The sequence below is a fragment of the Leptonychotes weddellii genome, chromosome 4, assembly GCF_054177405.1.
Source record: "Leptonychotes weddellii isolate Sample4059 chromosome 4, ASM5417740v2, whole genome shotgun sequence".
NCBI lineage: Eukaryota > Metazoa > Chordata > Mammalia > Carnivora > Phocidae > Leptonychotes > Leptonychotes weddellii.
The window spans coordinates 76,604,273-76,629,184 of record NC_138372.1 but is presented as its reverse complement, the minus strand read 5'-3'; the positions used below and the strand labels follow the sequence as shown (position 1 = coordinate 76,629,184).

The 24,912-nt window shown below is 36.9% G+C and overlaps 1 protein-coding gene across 3 annotated transcripts in view; it reads left to right on the top strand.

Annotated features, from left to right (window-relative positions):
* Positions 1-24,912, top strand: part of PLPPR5 (phospholipid phosphatase related 5) — a 120,776-nt gene that overhangs the window by 82,079 nt on the left and 13,785 nt on the right. For all 3 annotated transcript variants that reach the window (XM_081818843.1, XM_081818845.1, XM_081818842.1), the window contains one exon: positions 7,247-7,366. In XM_081818843.1, the coding sequence (XP_081674969.1) occupies positions 7,247-7,366 (120 nt within the window). The remainder of the gene's footprint in view (positions 1-7,246; positions 7,367-24,912) is intronic.

Here is a 24,912-nt window from a genome sequence, read left to right as displayed (position 1 = left end):
AAACACCTTACATAAACCCTAAGAAAAGAACTACCAAAAGTGAAAATTTCAAAGCACTAGTGTCAGATGTAACAGTGTTTCAGCTCTGTGGGTGCAGAACCTCTTCACTTGGCATCTATCTCATCAGTCTTCCTACTTATTTTCCCGTGGCCTTTGCCAACTTCTCTTCACTTCCAGTAAACATCCTGACCCCCTGCAAGACGGAATCTAGAACGCTAATCTCTTCCCAGTCACTTCCTCATCTGAGAACCTGGTGGTGAATGAGTTGGACTGTGGATCCCCCTTGGGCTCAAGCCCCTCTGATTGCACATATTCAGAACCTTCCACAATGGTCCTTCAGACATTCCCACACACCTGGAAAATGACCTTATGAAAAGGTCACGTGAAGATAATGCTTTCACTGTAATCACTAAACAAACATTTGTGCATTCATGCACAACCATTTCTGAGTATGAGTGCCTACAGGTGCCAGGCACTGTGCCAAGCACTGGGGATGCAAGGAGGCTCAGATAACCATGATCTGTCTCCTGTGGGAGTTACAGTCTGGTTCAGGGGTCAGACAATAATAGGTTATTTCCTCAACTATTCCCTTCCTCTCTTCCTTCAAAACAGAAACATTTACTGAGCCCCTGTTAAAATCCAGGCACTGTGCTTGGTGCTGGGGATTAAATACATGAAAAAGATACAGTCTACTTAAAGAGATCACAAGATAGACACCAAGAGTTTTATAGAAGGTTAAAGGTAATGATATTGGTTCATATACTCAGGAGATCTCTGTTGGGATTAGGGACAGTCAGAAAGGGGAGGGGATACATTAACTTGCAAAGTTTGTAAAGCAGGGAGGTCTAAGGAGGGGCATAAGGCATGAGAGCAAAGAGCACAGTGCGCAGAGACAATATAAAATGCTTCATAAAATAGGCATTTATGGAGCCCTTAGTCTATTGTGGGCCTGGACAGAGCATGCACACGAGGGGCAGTGGCATCATGGAATGGCACCAGTCATCCAGCGTGAGTGACAAGAGTGGGAAATAGAAGAACACAGGGGTAGTTATCCTGAATGGCCTTGTAGGTTACAATAATCTGGGCTTTTTCTCTTTGTAATGGAGGTGACTTGAGAGCCACAGTCAGAGTTCAAGTGAGTTAAAGCTGGTTGAATCTCAGCTTCCTTACTTACTCAGTTTGTGCCATTATGCAGTTTTCCTTATTTGTCCCATTACCAATGGACCTTTCCGAGCCTCAGGTTCTTCCTCATTAAATGAGGCCAATAACAGCCTCCTTAAAGCTTATAAAGACTTAAAAGTTTAAATGAAATAGTGTATGTTCAACGAATGGACACATGAATGACTGAAATCAGTTCCATAAATGATAGTTTGCTTCCTTTCAGCCCCTTTTACTCGATGATAAAATCCGTGCTTTGAAAGTAGGTTTGTTGGAAAGTAAAACTCCAGATGAGGATAGAGGAGGCAAGTTGTGCAGAACCAGGGAAATCAGATGGCCCAAATCAGGCCTCTGTGAGCACAGAGAGAAGGGAGACTATCTGGGAGGTCTGTGGAGATGGAAGGCTTGGAGCTTGATGGCACACTGGGGATGACGGAGGCGAAGAAGAGAGAGCAATCCGTGATAGTTCCCGGACTTCTCATTTGGGCAAGTAGAACATTTATTCTGAGCAGCGACTCCAGCTCTGGCTTGCAATATCCTGGGGTGTCTCCAATTATCTTGCAGTGTGTGCAGAACTCTAAAATGGTTCCAGAATAAAATGAGCACTAACCTACTCCAAGACTCTATGTCTCAGTTGAAGGCATCCACATCCCCCAGTCACCCAGACCCAATGTCTAGCATCTGTCTTTGACTCATTCTTCTCGTTCATCCCCCACACCCAGTGATTCATCTGGTCCCAGTTTATTTCCACTACAAAATGTCTCCTCCACATTTCATTTCTTGGCCATTGTGACCAAAATGTATACCGTGGGACTGTACTCGATTTTTGAGATTAGTGCTTTTTCCCTTTCTTCTTTCTCTGGGTTCCTAACTGCCTCCTCACTTCAGACTCTCCTCCAAATACTTTCCATTCTGCCTCTATTTTCTTTAGAACATAATCCGTTGCTAATAACAAGACAAAACAAACAAACAAAAAAACAAACCTCATTCCTGCTGCATTAAACCCAGATACTTCCACTGGGCTTCTGGGATTGTCCATAATCTAGCTGCCCTCTTCCCAGCCAAGTTTATTTTCCCTCCTTGCAGGGGAATCCTATACAATGTATCCACTCAGTTTCCTTACCCTCGCAGACAGGTTCTGTCCGGCCTTTATGTTTGCCCCAGCGAGAATGCCCATTCCTCTGTATATTTTAGAGAGCAAAACAGGTGTCTAGGAGCCACGTGAACCTAGGTTTGAATCCTGCTTTTGCCACATGCTGCGTGTGTGACCTTGAACAAGTCACTTGTCTCATTTTTTCTAACCTAGTGAGGCCTCCCTGACCTGTATTTAAAACGGCTTTCCGCCCCACAAGGAATCCTTTCCTCATTCCCTATTCACTTTTCTCCGTAGCATGTTTCAACTTCTAATATACCACATACAATATTTTTTTTTGCTGTCAAACCCACTAGGATGTAAGCTGTGCATGGAGAAGGCATTTGTTTTCTTTATCGTGAATTCTCAGTACGCAGTACAGGGTCTGGTAGTTAGGGGGTTCTCAGGAAATACTTGATGGATGAATGAATGAATGGGGAACTGGTTTATTTCTTCCCAGAGCTCTTTCAAGGGTTAAGTGAAATCCCATATGTAGTAAGTACAGGTGAGTGTGTGGTGCAGAGAAGGAGATGCAGATCATGGTCCTCACCTTTGATGACTGTTGAGATCCTTTTTGCGCTTGAGATTTTTCTCAGACAAGTCCCAACTTGCCCAAAAGGTGTCCCTGACTACCTCGTTCTCTCATTTTTCCTGAGTTTCCACTGCCCTCAAAGTCTGGCCTGTTATACTCTAATGAGGATTAATATCCTGTCCTGTTTATCACTCTCATCCCATGTGCATTTTCTTTAAAGTTAGAGAACAGGGGCACTTGGGTGGCTCAGTCGGTTAAGTATCTGCCTTCAGCTCAGGTCATGATCCCAGGGTCCTGGGATCAAGTCCCACATGCTCCCTGCTCAGTGGAGAGCCTGCTTCTCCCTCTCGCTCTGCCTGCTTGTACTCCGTCTCTCTCTGTCTCTCTGTCTGTCAAATAAATAAATAAAAATAAATAAAGTTAGAGAACAGAGTCCCCATGCTTAAGAAAATGCAAAACAAATACTAGTTGAACAATAGCTGTAGATTGGTTAATATTGTTTAACAAATATATGCTTAACAAATGTATGCTTCAGAGTGCTTCCAAAAAAGATGCCCAGGTCCAGTCGAGTAGTTCAAGTTTACTGAGGCACAGCAAGAACTTGTCATGTTATCATATGTAATATAATAATAACAATAAGAGTTATTTGTGCAGTCTTTACTACATTAACTCAATTAATCCTCACAACAGCACAGTGAGATGTAGTTATTATTGTTCTCATTTTGCAGGTAAAAAAAGAGCAGGTCTAGTTATATTGAGTTGTTTGCCCAGGCTCACAGTGAGTAAATCAGAGAGCCTGGCATTAAGGCCCAGTCCTTTTGACCCCCAGAGCCTATGCACCTACCCCCAAGCAATACAGATGTTTTACTTGCTACAAATGAAGAGGGAAAATGACCACAAATAGATCAAATTAATTTATTATCACCACTGGCAAAAGAACACAAAAATATATGTGTAATGGTGACTTATTAGTGTCATTTTTGTAGGACAGGGTAGAATTATACACGTGGAAGCCATTAATGTAAAGATAGAATGTTTCAGAGGAATGTCACTTTAAATTATATAGGAACATCAGAAAATTTGAGAATTCTTGGCCTTGGCTCATTCATTAGTCAATTCATTCACTGTGGCACTGGGAATACAATGGTGAGCAAAAAAAAAAAAAAGAGAGAGAGAGAGAGACAGCATCTCTGCTTTTGTAGCGCTTACAAGGAAGCTCTCTAAGGAAGAGATTCACATCAACCGAAGTATTATGTATTATGCTAACAGATGTATAATTTCACTAGAAATCGGTGCTTTGATGAAAGCATCAGGGATTGACTTGATCAAACAAATAAAAACAGCCTGAGGTCAGAGAAAGCCAGTGAAGAAGCGATACTGAGATGAGATACCACAGATGAGTAGGATATGGTGCCCAAAGAATGTGGAGTTGAGTATTCCAAACAAAAGGCAGTGAAAGGGAAGGACAAAGAAGGAAGGCTGCAAAGGTGGGCAAGGTTTACACTATAAGAGAAATGGATAACCCAGTCACATAGTTTGAAAAAGGCTGACATGATCCAATTTGCATTTTGGAAAGATCATTCTTATGTCACTATAGAAATGGATTGGAGGGAGCCAAGACTGGATTTAGGGAGACTTTAGAAAGCTACGCAGGAATCCAGGCAAGTGGTGGTGATGGCTTAGTCTTTGGAGTTGGTGGTGGAGATTGAAGAAAGCAGATATAAGAAATCAAAATTTTTAGGAAGGAAAATTGAGCAAATTGACTGGTTGTGTATAGGAGGTGTAAAGGATGAATCCAAGTTTTCAGCCTTATGCAATTAGGGGAGAGGGCATGTGGGGGTTGTTTTCCTGAGAAGATCCAGAAAAATATCAAGCTTTATAGTGGAGTCAGGAGATAGGCAGATCTTAGGTTTCACTTTGAACATTTGTTGAATTTTTCCTACCTTTGACAACCAAAGGAATGGACTAGCTTGGTAAGATATTGCAACCTCTTCCCTTACAAATTGAGAAAACTCAGACCCAGAGGACTGTCCAAGAACATACAGACTTGGGATCAAAAACCAAGCTTCTTGCTTTTACCTATAAGCATTTTTCTTTCTTATTTTTTTAAGATTTTATTTATTAATTTGACAGAGAGATTGAGAGAGAGAGAGAGAGGCAGGAGAAGAACAGAGGGAGAGGGACAAGCAGACTTCCACGCGGGGCTCAATCCCACGACCCTGAGATCATGACCTGAGCTGAAATCAAGAGTTGAATGCTTAACCGACTGAGTCACCCAGCCCCCACCATGAGCATTTTTCTGATAGGAGATCAGTTCCATACTTATGAATGTTAGCAGGCAAGACATGTTAAATATTTGAATATGGTTCTAAAGAAGATTTGGCATTTCCTCCCTTATAATTTAAATAATAACAGTAATGAAGAATAATCATTATGTTAATAGATGCTATTTAATGAATATCTACTATCTGTTAGGTGTTTAAATAGTTCACATATGAATTCTCAGCTGCTTCAGTGGTGTTGTCCTAACCCTCAATTACGGTGAAGAGATAACTGATACAACCTGTCAAAGAGTTTACCAAACCTAAATAATATAAAAGCAATTATACTAATCTCAAAAGCCCATATTAACTCTAGATGAACTGTTCTTCATCTCATGACTTCCGTACATCTATATACATAGTTATTTCATTTCAACAAATTTTACTTCACAAGAATTTGTAGCAATTTTTTTCATCTGCTTAATCTTTCATTAGTTTGTTTCTATTAATGAAAAGGGAAGTATATGTTTGTATATTTCATGAAGTGATTGTGGAAGCTTCTTGACTATTATGTTGCTATTGGCTAAAATTTTTGATTATATCCTTTGTACTCCAAGCTGTGGTCAGTTGGCAAACTATAGCCATTAGGTGAAATTTGGCCTGCTATTTTTTTTTTTTAAGTTACATTGGAACACTGACATGCCCATTCATTACGAATTGTCTATGGCTGTTTTCACACCAAAATATCAGAGTTGAATAGCTGCTGCAGAGATTATGTGCTAGCAAAGCCAAAAATATGTACTATTTGCCCCTTACAGCCAAAATTTACTGACATGATTTGATACTAGGCTTATCAAGTACCCATCTCTAAGCTTGTACCATCCCTTACATTAAAGATCTTGATGGCAATGATAAAGTTAATGAATCAAATTATCAGGCTTTGATCTGTGTTTCTGATCTGTAATTATTCATGGAAATGGAAGGATAATAAGTATTCCACAACTAGGGAAATATTTTCTCTAAGATAAAGTCTCATAGTATGTGTTATTATTTTGTAGATTTATAAATTTTATTTAAAAACTGGAGAATAACCAAGATCTAATTGGCCTTTGAAAATATTCAGTAATGAGCTCTACTAAAGAAAAGGCTTTCCAAAGGAGCATTTGTGAAAATCTACAATGTAAATGTGTAATTACATATTAAGCATTTATTCTTTTAAAAAATGAATGTTAGGTTACAACTGCAAGGAAGTTCTGTATTCTGGCTTGATAACAAGCTATAAACCCAGAAAAAGAAGGCTCAAGAATATCTTATCCACTGCTTAATATAAGCAAACAATAGCAAGTAATTTTCCTGTGTTGTTTAATTCACTATTTCTTAAAAGTATGATTCACCTGCATCAGAAGCTTCTGCAATGTATTTCAAAAAAGTGGCAACTCCTAGGCCCCATCCTTCATCTACAAAATCAGAATCTTTAGGAGAGGGCTTAGGAACGTGCATTTTTAACAGTGGTGGGCCTTTATTTTTATGTAACCTGAAGTATGAGAACCTCTGGCTTAGTTCAAATGCTGTCACCTATGGGATATAATCAGTTGAAACAAGGGTCAATTTCCTTTATGTAAAATGTCTTATATTTCACTGGTAGCCACAGTAAGCTATTGTTGAAATGCCAAGTATACATGGGATACAATAATAAACAATGAACTAGGTTAATTAAAGGGATGCTACTAAATTAGAAAGTGCCAATTGTAGAAGGTTTGTTATGAATGTAATGATCTTGAAGCAATGAGAAATAATTAGCATTTAAATTAAGTTGTAGGTTAGCTGCATTAGGGAAAGGTTAGCTTGCTATGAATTTTTATAAGGCTATGATGTTATTTATGGATTGATTTGAGCATTGACTATAACCTAATTTAATGAAAATTTTAGAATAATGAAATTGTCATTATTAACTGAGCTACACATTATTTGATACATTTTCTTGAACACATTTACACTGGAATAAAATTTATACTAGATAAACCTGGATCTAAAGTTATATATGTAATACTTAAGTAATTTTAATACTTTATTTCTATGATTAGATTTAGTAAGCTACTTAAAAGGTCATAGTCACAGGGAGTGTGGCTTTGCTTCAACTGCATTTTTTTCCTGAAATTTTAGGTTGTGTGTGTGGTAAATAATTTCAAAGGAAGACAACCAGAAAATGAACATATACACACGGATAATCTGGCACAGATGCCAATGATCAGCATTCCTCGAGTAGAAAGTCCTTTGGAAAAGGTAACATCTGTACACGTGATTCATAATTTAAATTCTCCAATGTGATTGTTATCTAGAGCAAATGAATAATCATTCCTGAGAGTTCTCCACAGTCATGTTTGATTTACTGAAGCAAATTTAGAATCTAATGTGGTGTTTAGCAAGAATTTAGTCACTGATAGCATCATCTTAGAAAAATGCATATCACATTGAAAATAATTCTTTGAATACCTCATGCTAAAAGCTGAGTATTTATGTATGGAATATGTTCTGTACTTTGCCATAACTTTGAGATAAGGAACACTGTGCAGTGATGGGTCTCATGCATGGGTGAAATGATAAGGTAGCCTCATTTGAGAATATATGCATTTTTTTCATAAAATACATTCCACTTTTCCCATCATCTATTTATGTGAGAGAAGGCTTAGGATAATGCCTAGGACATAATATGGCTCAATAAATTTTGTTGAATCTCATTATATAAAGATCTGGCAGCAAGAAAACACCAGTCATGCTCTCCTAATCAGGGAGGTCCTGAGGGTCAGGTTGGGCAGAATGGAGCCGGACCAGGTAGCACTTTGAATGGCAGGTCAAGGCTTCATTGGGCATGACAATGAACCAATAGCCAGGTATTTAACAAAACTTTTCTTGAGACTTTTTCTCTAAACTTATCTGGTGAACTATGGAGGGTAATATTACTTAAATGATGATGCAATTATGTACATTTGTAATTGGTTCAGTGATTACCCAGAGGGTTATTAAAGGCTTCTCATCAGTCCTGTCCATACCCACATTTTGATAGATATGTTAGATGAAGAGATCAATTACATGCTAATCAGGGGCTTAGATGGTATGAATCAGTGAGGGATAATTAATACATTGGTTGAAAAAATAAAAGTTCTTGAGAGATTAGATACAATTAACAACTTGAAATAAAGCAAATGTTTTGGATTTGGGTTTAAAAAGAAGTTCATGTAGGGTAGGGTACATCTAGGGTAACTACACAAACAAAAAAGCCTAAGAGGGTATAGTAGGTTACCATTTGGCATGTGTCAACAGCATGTTACAGCTGCCAAGACTTATATGATCTTAAGTTCCACTTAGTGAAAATAATATCCTGAATGAGGGGATTGATGGTTTGCTCTGCTCATACTAACTTGGAACACCAAAAACTGCCCTTATTGACATAGTCTTGAGGAGGGCATCAATAAAATAGAGTAGTCAGTACTCAAATATTTGTTAAATGCGTGAATGAATGTGTCCAGGACAGTGAGTGGACTCAAAGTCATGGATTAAGAAAGACTGTTGAAGGAATAAAAAGTGATAGAGAAGAAAGAAAACTCATGGAAGAAGTAATAACGTTCCATACATATCTGAAGGACTATTGTATGGCAGAGGGATGCAATTTGTTCCGCCAGCGCCTCAGAGGTCACGGTTAGGATGACAGAAATGAAAGTGTTAAGAAGACAAATAATGTCTAGAAAGAAGGAAAAACTTTCTCAAAATGGGATGTCTTCCTTAGGAAAAATGAAATTTCCTTTTTAAAAAAAAATTCCTTTTATTATAAGGATTCAAGAAGAGTTAAACTATCACTTATCCATGATACTGTGGAGGGAATTCAAGCATCACTGTGAGGATAGAGGTACTAGATCATCATCATAATAATAACAATATTAATAGCTATGTTTTAATAATCATTTGGTATGTGTCAAGTACTATGCAGATTGCTTATGTAAATTCCACAAATACACTTCTATGCTCTGAAAGTCTAACTTCATTCCTTACAACAATTTTTAAAGCTGGGTGTCATCTTAGTGGCAAACGCTGCTAATAGTCCACAGTATCCCTTCCCCCATTCTTCCTTTTAGTAACTGAATTCCCCAATCCAATTTTAGCTACATCTGCCACTGCCTAGCCTTAGTCTTTATCTCCCAGCTACCACTGCAGGTAGGCGTGACCATGCAGCTAAGTTTAGACCAACGGGATGTAAGTAGAAGTGGTCAGTGCAGTCTCTGGTTCATCGCTTGAGGACTCTTGTCTCTGTCTCTCCTCACCCTTTTCATCAAGTGGAAAAGGTATGACTGGAAGTTATCTTTAACTTTTTAAGATGACCGATCCACTTTGACAGCCTAAGCTCCTGGATGAGCTCAGGGAGCAGTCCACAGACACACTCTAGATGGTTCTGAAAAAGAAAGAAACTTCTTTCCTCTCTGAACCATTGGATTGTTTTCACCTCTTTCCCACAGTGGCTTAGCTGATGCCCGATTACAGTAAGTGTCTCCATTGTACAGTTAAGAAAACTAAACTCCCAAGTGTTAAGCAATTTGCAAAAGTCCACATCATCGATAAGCAAAGTTATACAATGTGGTATTTCCAGATACATGTGTTTTGTTTAAAACTGAATAATATATAAAAAATGATATCTTTTTTAACTCAAGAAATGAATATAGAAAGCAACAGAATTTAGGAAGAGATATTAGACATATTTTGAAGACAATGGTCAGGTTAATAATTAGTCTTCATTTTATATACCTCTGAAGTTAACTTGAAAAATAATCACTGTCTTCTGTTTTTTAACATATTTATTTGTGTAAAGGTTCTTTAGTAACCTCCTAGCATTGCCAAGTATCCTTATATATCATTACATCCTTTTATATATAAAATGATCATAAATTCCTGTTGTTGAATTTAAGCAAATTTATTTTTATTTAGTGAGTTTTAAAATACGAAAGCAAAGATATTCTATTAGAATCTGTAGATTTCAAGACATCAGTGTGTATTAACTTCTTTCATTAATTATTTTGTTTATGACAAATTCATGTGCTCTGTTTTTACTTTGGTAGTTAGGGAATAAAGGTGATTTAGTGATTTGAATCGTACTCGGTTCTCCCTTTTGCCCCCCGAAGGGCATTGGCACACACCTTGCTGAGTTCCAACTTTGCTCCCCACTCTTTTTATCCTGTTGCCAGGCAGAATGCTGCCTGCACGATGCAGGATCTGCTCCTGCATCACACAGACCACAGGAGGATCACGAATCAAGCTACTGGGGACGTATCTCAGGCTTCCTTGTGGAGCTCTGTTGCTGAGAGGACATGTATTTGTGCTCATCAGCCAAAAAGGGAGGAACGCCATCACTTAAGGAAAGCCCACAGTGGCTTTCTCTGTCTTTTGTGATACAGAATATTTAGAGTAAATATATTGCTTTTCATCATAGTTCGCGATGGGAAACAAGTGAATACAAAATTCTTCCCAGTATTTGATCTTAATAATTGATAGTTGGAGAGTGGCAATAGGTTCTTGAAACTGGCCCTCAGAGGACAAAAAGGGAGTCCAGTATGAAAGTTTGGTCTGCAGACCCCGCCAGTAGTTTGAGCACTGTGATGTATTATGCCAAGCCATCATTTTCAGCTTGCCAGTTTTGTGTGGAGAAGGCAAAGGGTTTCTTTTAGAAGTTATGTACTTACATAACCTCCTATGTTCAAAGTGCATGTTTGATAAACTGTAAGCTACAGAGTAATTACAACATGCCAGTGTTCTTTATTTTTATGCCAGCAATTTATCCCTTAATTATAGGGAGTTTCTCATATAGTTAATTACCATAGTTTATGAGGAAAAGTCATGATTTTTCTGAAAGCTAAGTAAATCTGAACATTCATTACATTTGGTTTTATGAAAAGAATTAATCATCTGTGGAAACTGGCCCCTCATATTTCATAGTCCACTAAATATTTAAGTTGCCAGTAACATCATTACAGCTGTTTGTAATATCAAATCATAAAAGTCTAACTGTGTATCAGGAGTGAATAAATGATTAAATCAGTGTTACGTTCCTATAATGGAATCCAGTACCTTATAATGCGGTGTTACAGCCACAGGTTCTGGAGGTAGACTGGCTGGGAATTTGGGACAATTTTGACCTTGGGCAGCTTATTCAAATACTCTGTGAATTTTCTCAATCATAGAATGGACGTTGTGAGAGTTCAGTAAGCTAAGAGTAAAGCACTCAGAACAGTATCTGGAACCTATAAAGCCCTTAATCACTGCCAGTTATTATTACCACTTAACAGTTGAAATGGATGGGGTAAATCAAGATGTGGAAAGTTTTCTGATACATATTGTAAAGGTTTTTTGTTTGTGTTAATTTTATTTATTTATTTATTTATTTATTTATTTATTTGAGAAAGAGAGGGAGAGTGTCCATGTGCCCCTGAGTCAGGGGATGGGATAGCAGAGGGGAAGGGAGAGGGCCACAAGCTGACTCTGCGCCTGCTAAGCCCTTGAGCTCTTGGATCAAGTTGCGGGGCTGGATCCCAGGTCCCTGAGATCCTGACCTGAGCCAAAACCAAGAATTACGTGCTTAAAAGCCTGAGCCACGCAGGAGCCCCATGGTGGTTGTTGTTATTTTTTTTAAGTTGATATATATATCGTGTGTGTGTGTATAATGAAGCTAGTTATGTAAATTACCACACAAGATAAATTCTTTCTAGTAAGATAGAAAAGAGCATGTAGATGAAAGAGAGGAGAAAAAAGAGAGAGAGAGAGAGAAACTAGATACCAATCTGAAAGCAATGCTTCAACCTAAGGAAGCAACTGAGATAGTGTACTAGATTTCTTTTCTTTCTTTTCCTTCTTTTTGTTCCTTTGTTCTTTTGTTTTTTCATTCTTTCTTTTTTTCCTTTCATCCTCCCTTCCTCCCTTTCCTCTTTCTTTTGTTCTCTTTCTCTTTCTTTTTCTTTCTATAATGAATAATTCATGAATAATTGTGTAACAAAAATAATTACAATTATGCTCTAAGGAGGTTCTGGTTATGCTTCCTCTTATTGACTACCGATATGTTCAGATTTACTGAAGTCCCTTGGAAAGATTCCCTCACAATAATTTAAATCCCCGTGCTCCTTCCTTATGTGTCACAGGGATTTAAAAGGATCCTTTTAAAAATGTTTGGTCTATTTTTCTCTGCTGAACTGAGCATGGAGACCTTGGTTGTGGCTCCCATGCCTTCATGCCTAGGGTCCAGGTTCCCTTGGCACACCTGCAACCATACTCATTCCAGGTCCCATCTGTCCTGAGAACCTGCACACAAGCCTTGTGCAGGTGCCTCTTACTTAAAGGATCCACAAAGTTCCCACTCCACCAAGGCCCCAGGGAACCAGCTTTCTTCATAGGTCACACCACTTCCTTTCAGACTCATCCTTTTCTGGCTCCTGCCTTCGAGGGCCCATGCATCCCAGACAAAAGCTTCGGTGGTGCCAGCTTCAGGATGGCTCCAAATACATGAAATTTCTATTAATTACTCTGGGAGTCCAGAAACTTCTGGGAAGTGGAGATGGAGACATTTACATATTCATTATCTTTAGCTCCTTATATTAGCAAGAGTAAAGTAAGAATTAATATCTTAATAGATGTGTCATGAAGAGTAAAAACTAGATAGAGTAAAATTTTAGTCATTTCTACTAAATATCATATATATTAATCCGATTTGAAGGATGTCACCAAAGGACGATTAAAGTGTTTCTTTGCCAATAAAGAAGTTCAAAATTGTGGAATTGGCTAAAATCCTATAGAATCTCAATAATACACCAAAATTTGAGAGAGTAAAGATAGAGATAGGAGCAATCTCTGGGAGAATGAGGAGTCTATTCTATTTAGAACACATTTCAGCACCTTGAACAAACACCATTTTGAGACTGGGTTAGCAAATAGGCAAATACATGACAAAAGAAAGCCTTCAGGCAAGAAATTTTCCCTCTGATCAAGCTTCTAATTAATATGGGTTCATAGTAAATGAGGGAGTTCTTTTCCTCAACTGAATGGGTGCTATAAAATGGAATGGAGAGTTACCTTCATTCAAAAACAAAAAAAAGGTGGCTCCAGAGACTGCATCTACCTGGAGTAGAGGTTACGCTGAAGAGATTAACAATCTTTCTGATGGTCCAACAACCATGTGGATGAAACTGTATAGGAACAAAGTGATGTTCCTATAGTCTCAGCTTCTTCTCCCACTCCACTCATCAAATCATCAAAATGATGTTATAAAACTACATTCACCATCTTTTCAGCTCAAGATTTGATGTAAAGATTCCTTGACTCTTCAGGAACAATTTGGGGATCTTTGATGAATCTTCTCCCTCCGTTTTAGGGAGACAAACTGAGCTAAATCTATTATGATTCAAGTATAAATAACTAGGACGATTATTTAAATCCTTTAAAATGATTTCATGACACAGATGAGAGAGATAGACACATTTCAAGAGTTAGAATATGTTTTTGGAAAAAAAGATTAACTACAAGAAATTTAATTGAATTTATTATAGAGAGCATCTTCTTTTCACTGTCAAGGAAATTAAAGAAAATATGTGAAATGAGAGATGAAAGTTAGGTGGCACAATGGCACAATTAGGAAACTAAGAAAACAAGTAATATTATGGCAGGATGGAAACCAGTAGTAGAAACCATAAAGAACAAAATCCACACTGGATAAAGTCATATCAGTTATATTAAGGACAGGTTTCAGCATATGTCGTAAAAGAACAAGAAAATAAAATTGATCTGAGAAAAGATAACAGATACAGAAGACATACGACAGTATGTCGTATGAATCATTGTAGATGATGAATCACTGTAGATCCAGAAGAAAAGGATAAATAGAACTAGAGCAATATTCAGAGATATATATGAAGGAGACTTTTCTTTCAAACAAATACCTTTAGTCTAGAAGGGTTAACTAGATACAAGGTAAAATTAAAATATATACTCAAACATAGATGATATTTCTCAGTGAAATTTTTGAGTTTCAATACTGAAGAAAGAGACCTATAAATTCTGTGGGAGATGTTATTATTGTTCCCAATTATTAACTACCACCTTCCTTTGGCAGAGTATCCTTCCTCCAGTTATTTTGGATTTGGTCAATAACATGTGAATGAACCTGATTTATGCCCCATCAATCAGAAACTTGTAGAGACATCAAGAGTTTTTGCCAACTTTATTGCGCCTCGGCTTTTTTTCTGGAAAAGTCCATGTTTCAGATAGGGACTGCTTCTTCAGCCTGTACCCCAGAATGGGAATACACAAGAAACAGAAGAGCATGCAAACACTAGGCTGAAGCAGATCTATAGAACCTGATCATCAACATGTGGTATGAGGGAGAAATACTTATTTGTTGTTGGAAGCCACTGTGCTTTTGAGGTTATAATATGGTATACCTAGTGAAAACTAACACACACACCAAGGCAGAAAAATTAGGTTACCGACCCAAGACTGACAGTATATTGGCCTCAGACCTCTCTCTCCATAACAGTAGATGCCAGAATAGAAAGGAGTAATGTCTTCAGAGATTTCAAAGACAAAGTTTGTGACATAGAATTTTATTCCCACCGAAAAGGTCATTTAAGTATTCAAGATAACCATAAAATACCAGATATGCAAGAATTCAGGAATTATATTACTCATGAAATATTACCAGAAGATGTTTACCAACTAACTGAGCAACACACCAATATCTGGAGCTTTCAAAGATTTTATTTATTTATTTGTCAGAGAGAGAGAGGCAGGAAGAGAGAGAAGCAGGCTTCCCACTGAGTAAGGAGCCCAGTGCAGGATTCAATCCCAGGACCCTGTGATCATGACCTGAGCCAAAGGCAAATGCTTAACTGACTGAGCCATCCAAGTATCCCAACCTGGAGCTTTCAAATTGGCAAAGTCATGATATGAATGAATTGGCAGAAAGAATGGAAACCATTTACATAAAGAATTAATTGGAATTGGCTATGGTAATTACAGAGAAAAGTTAAACAATTAATTTAAAGAGAAGATATATAAAAAAGAAAATAATATAACAATGACAAAACGAGACAGACATCCTAGATAATACCAACAAAAGTAAAATTACGATAATTTCCAGATTTTATAAAGGAGGGACTCAGTATCACTGTTTTGTTCTTGACATTGCTTACTAGAAAATTATAGGTTGAAGCATTTTTAAAAGTTATCAAAAGTAATTAAAAACAATCTATAAAAGTCCAGTAACAAACTATAATATATCAGCAACACATGTGTCAAAAGATTGATGTCTATAATATATGAAACATCCTAACTGAAAAATGAGCAACGTTCATAAATATGCAAATTATTAGAGATCAAATGCAAATGGGAAATAAATATATGGAAAGTATTCTCTGTCACCTTTTTTCCCTTTTCTTTCATTTTTTCTTTCTTTTATGGAGGTATAATTGACATATAACATTATAGTAGATTCAGGTGTACAACACAATGATTTGATATTTGTATATATCCCAAAATGATCACCACAATGAGTTAACACCCGTCACTGTGTAGTTACAATTTTTTTCTTATGATGAACACATTATTTATAGTTATCATACTGTATATTATGTCCTCATGACTTATTTTACAACTAGAAGTTTGTAACTTTTGACTCCCTTCACCCATTTTGCCCATCCACCACCCCTTGCCTCTGGCAATTACTGATATGTTCTCTGTATATATAAGTTTTGTTTTGGTTTTTCAGACCATGTATAAGTGAGATCATATAGTATTTGTCTTTCTTTCTATAACTTATGTTAACATAGTGCCCTCAAGGCCCATCCATATTGTTGCAAATGGCACGATTTCTTTCTTATTTATGGTTAAATAATAGTCTGTTGTATATATATTTACTACATCTTCTTTATCCATTCTCCCATCAATGGACACTTAGGTTGTTTCCATATCTTTGTAAATAATGCTGCAGTGAACATGGGAGTGCATATATCTTTTCAAGTTATAGTGTTCTCATTTCCTTCAGATAAATACCTAGAAGGGGAATTGCTGGATCATATGGTAGTTCAATTTTTAATTTTTTGAGGAACCTTCATACTGTTTTCCATAGTGGCTGCACCAATTTACATCCCCACCAACAGTGCACAAGTGTTTTCTTTTCTCCACATCTTTGTCAACACTTATTATTTCTTGTCTTTTGATAATAGCCATTTTAACAGATGTGAAGGGATAGCTCATTGTGGTTTTGATTAGAATTTCCCAGACACATAGTGATGTTGAGCATCTTTTCATGTACCTGTCAGTCATCTGTATGTCTTCTTTGAAAAAAATGAAATTTAGATTTTCTGCCCATTTTTTTCCATCAGATTGTTGTTTTTGCTGTTGAGTTGCATGATTTCTTTACATATTTTGGATATTAACCTCTTCTCTAATATATGATTTGCAAATATTTTCTCCCATTCACTAGGTTTCCTTTTTATTTTGTTGATGGCTCCTTTTGCTGTGCAGAACCTTTTTAGTTTAATGTCTTTCTACTTATTTATTTTTACTTTTGTTGGTTTTGTTCTTGGAGTCAGATCCAAAAAAATCATCACCAAGATCTGTGTCTAGGAGCTAACTGCCTATGTTTTCTTCTAGGAGTTTTATGGTTTCAGGTCTTACATTCAACTCTTACATCCATTTTGAGTTAATTTTTATGTATGGTGTAAGATATTGATCCAGTTTCATTCTTTTACATGTGGCTGTCCAGTTTTTACAACACTATTTCCTGAAGAGACTGTCCTTTCCTTATTGTATATTCTTGCCTCCTTTGTCATAAATGAATTGACCATATGTTCACGAGTTTATTTCTGGGCTCTCTGTACTGTTCTATTGCTATATGTATCCATTTTTATACCAAATACCATACTGTTTTGATTACTATAGTTTTTTAATATAGCTTGAAATCAGAGAGTGTGATACCTCCAGCTTTGTTCTTCTTTCTCGAGATTGCTTTGGCTATTCAGAATCTTGTGTTTCTATACAAATTTTGGGATTGTTTGTTCTGTTTCTGTGAAAAATGTCATTGCAATTTTGATAAGGGGGCACCTGGGTGTCTCAGTTGGTTAAGAGTCTGCCTTCAGCTCAGGTCATAATCTCAGGGTCCTGGGATTGAGCCCCATGTCAGGCTCCCTGCTCAGCAGGGAATCTGCTTCTCCCTCTCCTGCTGCCCCTCTTCTTCTACTTGTGCTTTCTGTCTCTCTCTTTCTCTCAAATAAATAAATAAAATCTTTTTAAAAAAGGAATTTTGATAAGGACTGCATTGAATCTGGAAATCACTTTGGGTAGAATGGGCATTTTAACAGTATTGATCTTCCAATCCATGAACATGGAATATCTTTCCATTTATTTATTTATTTATTTATTTATTTATTTATTTATTTATTTATTCATTCAATTTCTTTCATCAGTGTCTTACAGTTTTCAGTGTACAGGTCTTTCCCTCCTTGATTAATTTTAATCCCAGGTATTGTATTCTTTTTGATACAATTTTAAGTGTGATTGTTTCTTAATCTTTCTTTTTTTTATTATGTTATGTTAATCACCATACATTACATCATTAGTTTTTGATGTAGTGTTCCATGATTCATTGTTTGCGTATAACACCCAGTGCTCCATTCAGTACATGCCCTCTTTAATACCCATCACCAGGCTAACCCATCCTCCCACCCCCTCCCTGCTAGAACCTTCAGTTTGTTTCTCAGAGTCCATAGTCTCTCATGGTTCATCTCCCCCTCCGATTTCCCCCCCTTCATTTTTCCCTTCCTGCTATCTTCTTCCTTTTTTTTTTTTTAACATATAATGTATTATTTGTTTCAGAGGTACAGGTCTGTGATTCAACATTAATCTTTCTTTCTAATAGTTTGTTATTAGTGTATAGAAATGCAATGGATTTTTGTATCTTGCAATCTTACTGAACTTGTTTATTAGTCCTAAGAGGTTTTTCTGGAGGAGTCTTTAGGTTTTTCTATATATAACATTATGTCATCTGCAAATAGTGAAAGTTTTACTTATTCCTTTCCAATTTGAATGCCTTTTACTTTTTTTTTTCCTAATTGCTCTAGATAGAACTTCCAATACTGTGTTGAATGAAAGTGGTCACAGTGGCATCCTTGTCTTGTTCCTGATCTTAGATGAAAAGCTTTCAGCTTTTCTCCATTGAGTATGTTAGCTGTGGGCTTGTCATACATGGCCTTTATTATATTGAGATACATTCGCTCTATACCCACTTGGTTGAGAATTTTTACCATAAATTGATGTTGAATTTTGCCAAATGCTTTTTACTTATCTATTGAGATGATGATATGATTTTTATCCTTCATTTTGTTAATGTGGTATATCATACTAATTGACTTGTGGATGTTGAAAAATCCTGCATCCCTGGAATAAATCTTACTTGATTGTGCTGAATTATCCTTGTAATGTGTTGTTAAATTTGGTTTGCTAAGATTTTGTTGAGGATTTTTGCGTCTATGTTCATCAGGGATATTGACCTATAATTTTCTTTTCCTGTGGTATCCTTTTTGGTGTTGGTATCAGAGTGTAATACTGGCCTTGTAAAATATATTTGGAAGTATTCTTCCCTCTTATATTTTTTTTGGAGTTTGAGAAGAATTGGTATTAATTCTTTTTAAAATGTTGGTAGAATTCACCCGTGAAGCTTTCTCGCCCTAGACTTTTGTTTTGGGGGAGGTAAGAAGATTACTGATTTAATCTCCTTACTAGTAAGATTTTCTATTTCTTTGTCATTCAGTCTTGGAAGGCTGTATGTTTCTAGGAATTTATCCATTTGTTCTAGGTTGTTCAATTTATTGGTGTATAATTGTTCATAGGAGTCACTTATGATCCATTGTATTTTTGTGGTATCAGTTATAACATCTCTTTTACTTCTGATTTTATTTATTTGAGCCCTCTCCTTTTTTCTTGATGAGTCTAGCTAAAGGTTTGTCTATATTGTTTATCTTTTCAAAGTTTCTGTCACTTTTTTTTAAAGATTTTATTTATTTATTTGACAGAGACACAGCGAGAGAGGGAACACAAGCAGGGGGAGTGGGAGAGGGAGAATCAGGCTTCCCGCAGAGTAGGGAACACGATGTGGGGCTCGATCCCAGGACCCTGAGATCATGACCTGAGCTAAAGGCAAACACTTAACAGCTGAGCCACCCAGGCATCCTCAGTTTCTGTCACTTTTGATGAAAATTCATGAAGAGTCTTTTATGGGATGCTTACAAAGTTGGTTCTCACCCTGTAAGCAATGGGGAGCCGTTAAGGAGTTTAAGAAAGCAGAATGAATTAAAGGAGAATAGCAGTGGAGCAAAACAAAAGCCAATCTGGGAGGTTATTGTAAAAATCCAGATAAATGATAAAGATGACATAGACTAGATCTCAATACAGCCATGTCATGTCATTTTGACTGACCAGGCATCCTTTGGCAAAGTCTGATTTAGTCAGATGTTGATTCTGATCAAAGGAGTTGCCTTAGTTTGTTCAGGCTGCTATAACAAAGTGCCGTAGACTGCAGGGCTAATGAACAATAGAAATTTATTTCTCAAAGATCTAGCAGCTGGGAAGTTCAAGATCAAGATGTCAGCAAACTTAGTGCTTGGTGAGGGCCTGTTTCCAGTGTCTTCAAATGGCAGAAGGAGTAAGGGAGCTCTCTGGGGTCTTTTTTATAAGCGCACTAATCCCATTCATGAGGGCCCCACCCTCATGACCTAATCACCTCCCCCTCCAAAGACCCTACTTCCAAACACTATCACACTGGGGATTAGGTTTCAACATTGAATTTGGGGAGGACACAAACATTCAGTCTATAAGCAAGGGTTATCTAACTATCCCAATGATTTACAGTGGAAAAAGGCTAAACTGCTAGCCAGGCTGTCACAAACAGAACTGTCCCCCAAACCCCACCCCCAGAAACATGCTGACCTTTCATCTGTGTCATTTGCCTGTTATCTCCTAAGAGATTTCTTTTGTCTATAACTAATGAGTAAGGAGTACATTGACATCCATTCCAGGGATCCTCCTGGGCCAAGTTGCATTCATCACAGCAGCAAAGCACTGAACACTTTTGTCCTTTTCCTCTCTCTTTCCCTCTGCTTATTCTCACTCTAAGGCAAAACGCTGGCATTCAGATTTGCATAGGTAAGCATATGCAAATAATGTGTGCATATGCGTTATTGATTTTAACTGATGCTATACAGAAAATCTAAGGAAAGGAATACTTTAGCAAAAGAACAAAAAAAAATCTTAAATAAATATGAAGATAGATGGGATTTGATAGAAAAGGGTATATTTCTAATAGATCTAAGAATTCATATCTACATAGTTTTATTAAGGCAGTTAAGCCACTATAATCACTTATAGCTAATTTGGGATAATTATGAGAGTTAACTTAGTGAATGTAACCAGGTATAAAAGATGCTTTTTGAGAAAATAATTTTGTTTCCATCTAAACATAGGCATTATTTTTTCTTAGGTTTACATGATCTAATCAAGTGAATCGAAGGGAATTCCCTTCTGCAGGGGAACAGAAAAGGGAAGATAATGATAGGGATAATTTATAAGATTATAGTTTTGTATTTTAGGTAAGGGACTTTTCACCAACTTGTACCACCCAAGAAGCTCATAGTGTAAAAAGCACACCCTGATTAACAGAAGTATCACCTAATGAAAGTGGTAAGCAGTGATGACAGTTCCAAAAATCTAGAATTGTCATAATAAGTGTGTCTTATTACAGATGGAAATTACCATGCTTTTTGAGATTTAATTTAATTCCCATGGCTATTGCAAAGGAAAATAATATGAATAGGAAAATTCTAAGGGAATTCACAGTGCCCCAGAGAAGCATATGCATTGACCTTTACATTTACTGTTTTGCAGATTATAAAATCACAAAGGTCATAGAGAAGCCTGAGCTGAAATTAAGGTAGAGTGGGGCTGGGCGCAGATGGAGAGTCAGGCTTCTGCAGTTGGAAATCCTGAGTTTGAAGCCTTTTTTGGTGACATAATAAGTAGGTGGGATTAAACAAATTACCCCTCCTTACCTGAAAAACTGGTACAATAATGATTCCTTTGTTGGGTAACTGTTGGAAGTAACAGATCACAAATAAACTTCTTGGCACACTGTAGGTGGTTAACACAAGTTAGTTGCCTCCTGCAATAACATGATTCCCTTAATAGGATTTTCATCTTATCTCAGACTAGGAAACCCCAATAGATATATGTCATGGACTTAAAAGTTTATACAGATTGTCTATGTCATACATGGCACATGTGGCAGAAAATATAGTATAAAATGTTGCATACATCAGCGTCATAGCAATAGCAAAACAATCCTGTGGTTTCTTGCCAAGACAAATATGGTTATACATTACTGTGCTTTCTGTGATAAATTCCTTTGAGGTTTCAGAATGCTGGGCATGAATAACTACGGCAATCTATTTAAGATTTAGTTGCTTTTCTATGATGCAAATCTTTGTTTTACAGAACTGCTGAACTGTAATATAAATGTTATATAGGGCCTTGTCAAAACAAATTAATTAGTGATCAGATATTGGAATGGTTAGTGGAACTAAATATATTCATAATTTAGGCATTTTTTCCTCATCTAAGCTTTGAGCACTTATGAAAAGTATTTGAAGTAAATGAGTGTTTACATGCTGTACTCTGTTCTCATTTGTTAAATTTAATTTTGCTTAAAAAAAGTCAATTGAGAATGGAAGCTTAAAAATCTCAACAGGCATCAACATTTTAAGTTAGAAAAACTAGCACATTCTGTTATTGCTTTGCCATATGTCATTTTTCCTATTTATGCTCCCATATATTTAGTATTTATTTTTCCGCACTATTTATAAATCATAATATACTACAGAGAGAATAAAAGCCAGATTTTTTTTCAGTTATCTAAATGGCCTTTTATAAAAGCATCTTTTCAGTAAATTACTTTTGAATATAAACATGCTTCCTCATCTCATTTGTGTGAATAAATGCAGGGTTGATGACTGCATCTTTAAATTATGTGATTCTTGCAGTCATCAGTTAAGGAGAGAATAAAACAATGTTGGATAAAAAATCATTCCTGATGCACACACAATTAGTTATACATGGGAAACTTCTCCCACCCATTCATTCCCCTCTTGTCTCAGATTTGTTCCTGAATGGTGGGCTGTCTTAGAGACACTTACGGAGGCCTTCAAAGTCAATCAGGAGCACCATGACACTATGAACATTTTTTGTAGAGAAAATGTAAAATTTTATTTTACTAAAACTAAGAAAATTAACAATGAGCCCATTCACAGTCTAATGAAACAACCATAATTTTTCATTGTTTCTATTAAAAAAGCAAGTAATTTGTGTATATTGTTTATAATGTGAAAGTCTGGCAAGCAAAACAGAAATAGATGGATAGTATCCATATCCCACCACAGTAATCACTGGACAATTTTCTTTTTCTTCTTTTTTTAAAAAGATTTATTTATTTGAGAGAGAGGGGGCATGCTTATGCGCGGGCACAGGGTGTAAAATCTCAAGCAGACTCCTCGCTGTGCACAGAGCCCATTGCCCCAGCCCTATGCCAATTCTCCATCTTAGGAGAGATTATGACCTGACCCGAAATCAAGAGTCGGACACTCAACTGACGGAGCCACCCAGGTGCCCCTGGAAACACTTTCTTAAGTGGCCTTGAAGACCCCATGAGTGTATGTGTGGATTTGTGTATAGTATAGGATCTCCCTGGATGTTCTTTTCTGTAGCCTGCTTTTGTTCAGACAACAGTGTATCAAAGATATGGTTATAGATCAATAAATATAATACTCCTATCAAGCATAAGAGTAAAAGCTAATCTTTAGGAGGGTTTAACATTTCCCAGAATGTTGTATAAAGACTCATACAGTATGTAACCTTCCGAGTCTGACTTTTTCACCTGGTGTAATGCATTTGAGATTCATTCATGTTATAACCTACATCAGTAGGGTTTTTTTTCCTTTTTATTGCTGAGTAGTATTCTGTCGTATGTATGTACCACAATGTTTTAATCCATTCACCAATTGAAGGACATTGGAGTTTTTTACAATTATGAAAAAAAGCTGATATAAAAATTCAGGTACAGGTTTTTGTGTACATAATATTTTCCTAAATCTTGGATAAATACCAAGGAATAGGGATAGTGGTTTTGTGGTAAAGGTATATTTACCCTTACAGAAATTTTCCAAAGTATCTGTGTCATGGCTCATGGTACTTACGGTTTTGAATGGTTCTGAAATGAATCTTGATGTAGCTCATCTAGATTTTTACCTTCTGGTGAAAATAGGCAAGTTTTATTTATTTATTTGTTTATTTATTTATTTATTTAAAATTTTTATCTTTTTTTCAAATTTTCATTTAAATTCTAGTTAACATATAGTGTAATGTTGGTTTCAGGAGTAGAATTTAGTGATTCATCACTTACATGTAACACCCAGTGCTCAACACAACATGTGCCCTCGAAAAAGGGAAGTTTTATAAATGAGTTTTAATCAGCTCCTGGTTATACAAGAATTTGTCATGCACTTGATCCATTACCCACATCCTCTGATTCTTCTGTCAAGTAGCATTGGGGTGCTTAGTTAGCAAATCTAAAGCATTTAAAAAAGTTAAAGAGAAATGAAATAAATAGGAATCCAATTAGCTAGGTAGATTCAAATACCAGTATAAAACAAGTCCTGGGTACAATTTATGGAAGAGTTCCCTTTCTTATCATTTGTTATATATAGTTAAATATTATTTGTAATTAGATTTGTAATATATGAGATATGTAACCAATACCAAATAAAAAGCACTATGGTACATTTCCCAGGGTTCATGAGCTTACAGTCTAGTGGGGAGATCGATAATCTTATATAGGCCAATATAGAACGGGGTGGTGATGGCTATGCTGGAGGAGGGCATAAAGGGAGACCTACTCAAACTTAGCAATGCTTGCAGCAGCCTCTAAGGAGACATCCAAAGGACTGTTAGCCAAGTGAGGAGGAGAGAGGAGAATGTTTTAGACGGAGAAAGCAGCTTGCACGAAGATTTTGTTTGGCAGGTAGATAACACGGAGGCAAGAGACATGGGGGTGCCATTAAAGAGTGTTCAGGTGGGGTCCAGAATGAAGGTAAAAGAAATAGAATCAAGAAGGGGCAAGATGGGCTGGAGCAGGGTGCCTGGGTGGCTCAGTTGGTTAAGCGACTGCCTTCGGCTCAGGTCATGATCCTGGAGTCCCTGGATCGAGTCCCGCATCTGGCTCCCTGCTCGGCAGGGAGTCTGCTTCTCCCTCTGACCCTCCCCCCTCTCATGTGCTCTCATTCTCTCTGTCTCAAATAAATAAATAAAATCTTAAAAAAAAAAAAAAAAAAAGATGGGCTGGAGCAGATGAACAGATTAGTGGTTGGGAAATTTCAAAAATGGCCAAAGAAACTTTGTAGTACGAAGGAGGTAGGACAGGAGGTAAATTGGGGCTTTACGTTTCTGATGTGGTTGACAGTTGGGAATATAGTCATGAATGTGTGCTACAAGTGTGGCGGCCAGGTCCTTAGAGTTAGTGAGGTTAAAGAACTTCAGATAGAGAACATGGATACCCACATCCACCAAGTACGTAAGCCCATTAATATTAACAGACTCACATGGAGCTTCATGTCGTTGTGCTGGGAAACTTTGAGTTACAGTAAAACCGAGTCTTTGCTACAGATCTCAACACCATTATGCACAGTGATGTTCTAAGCAATGAA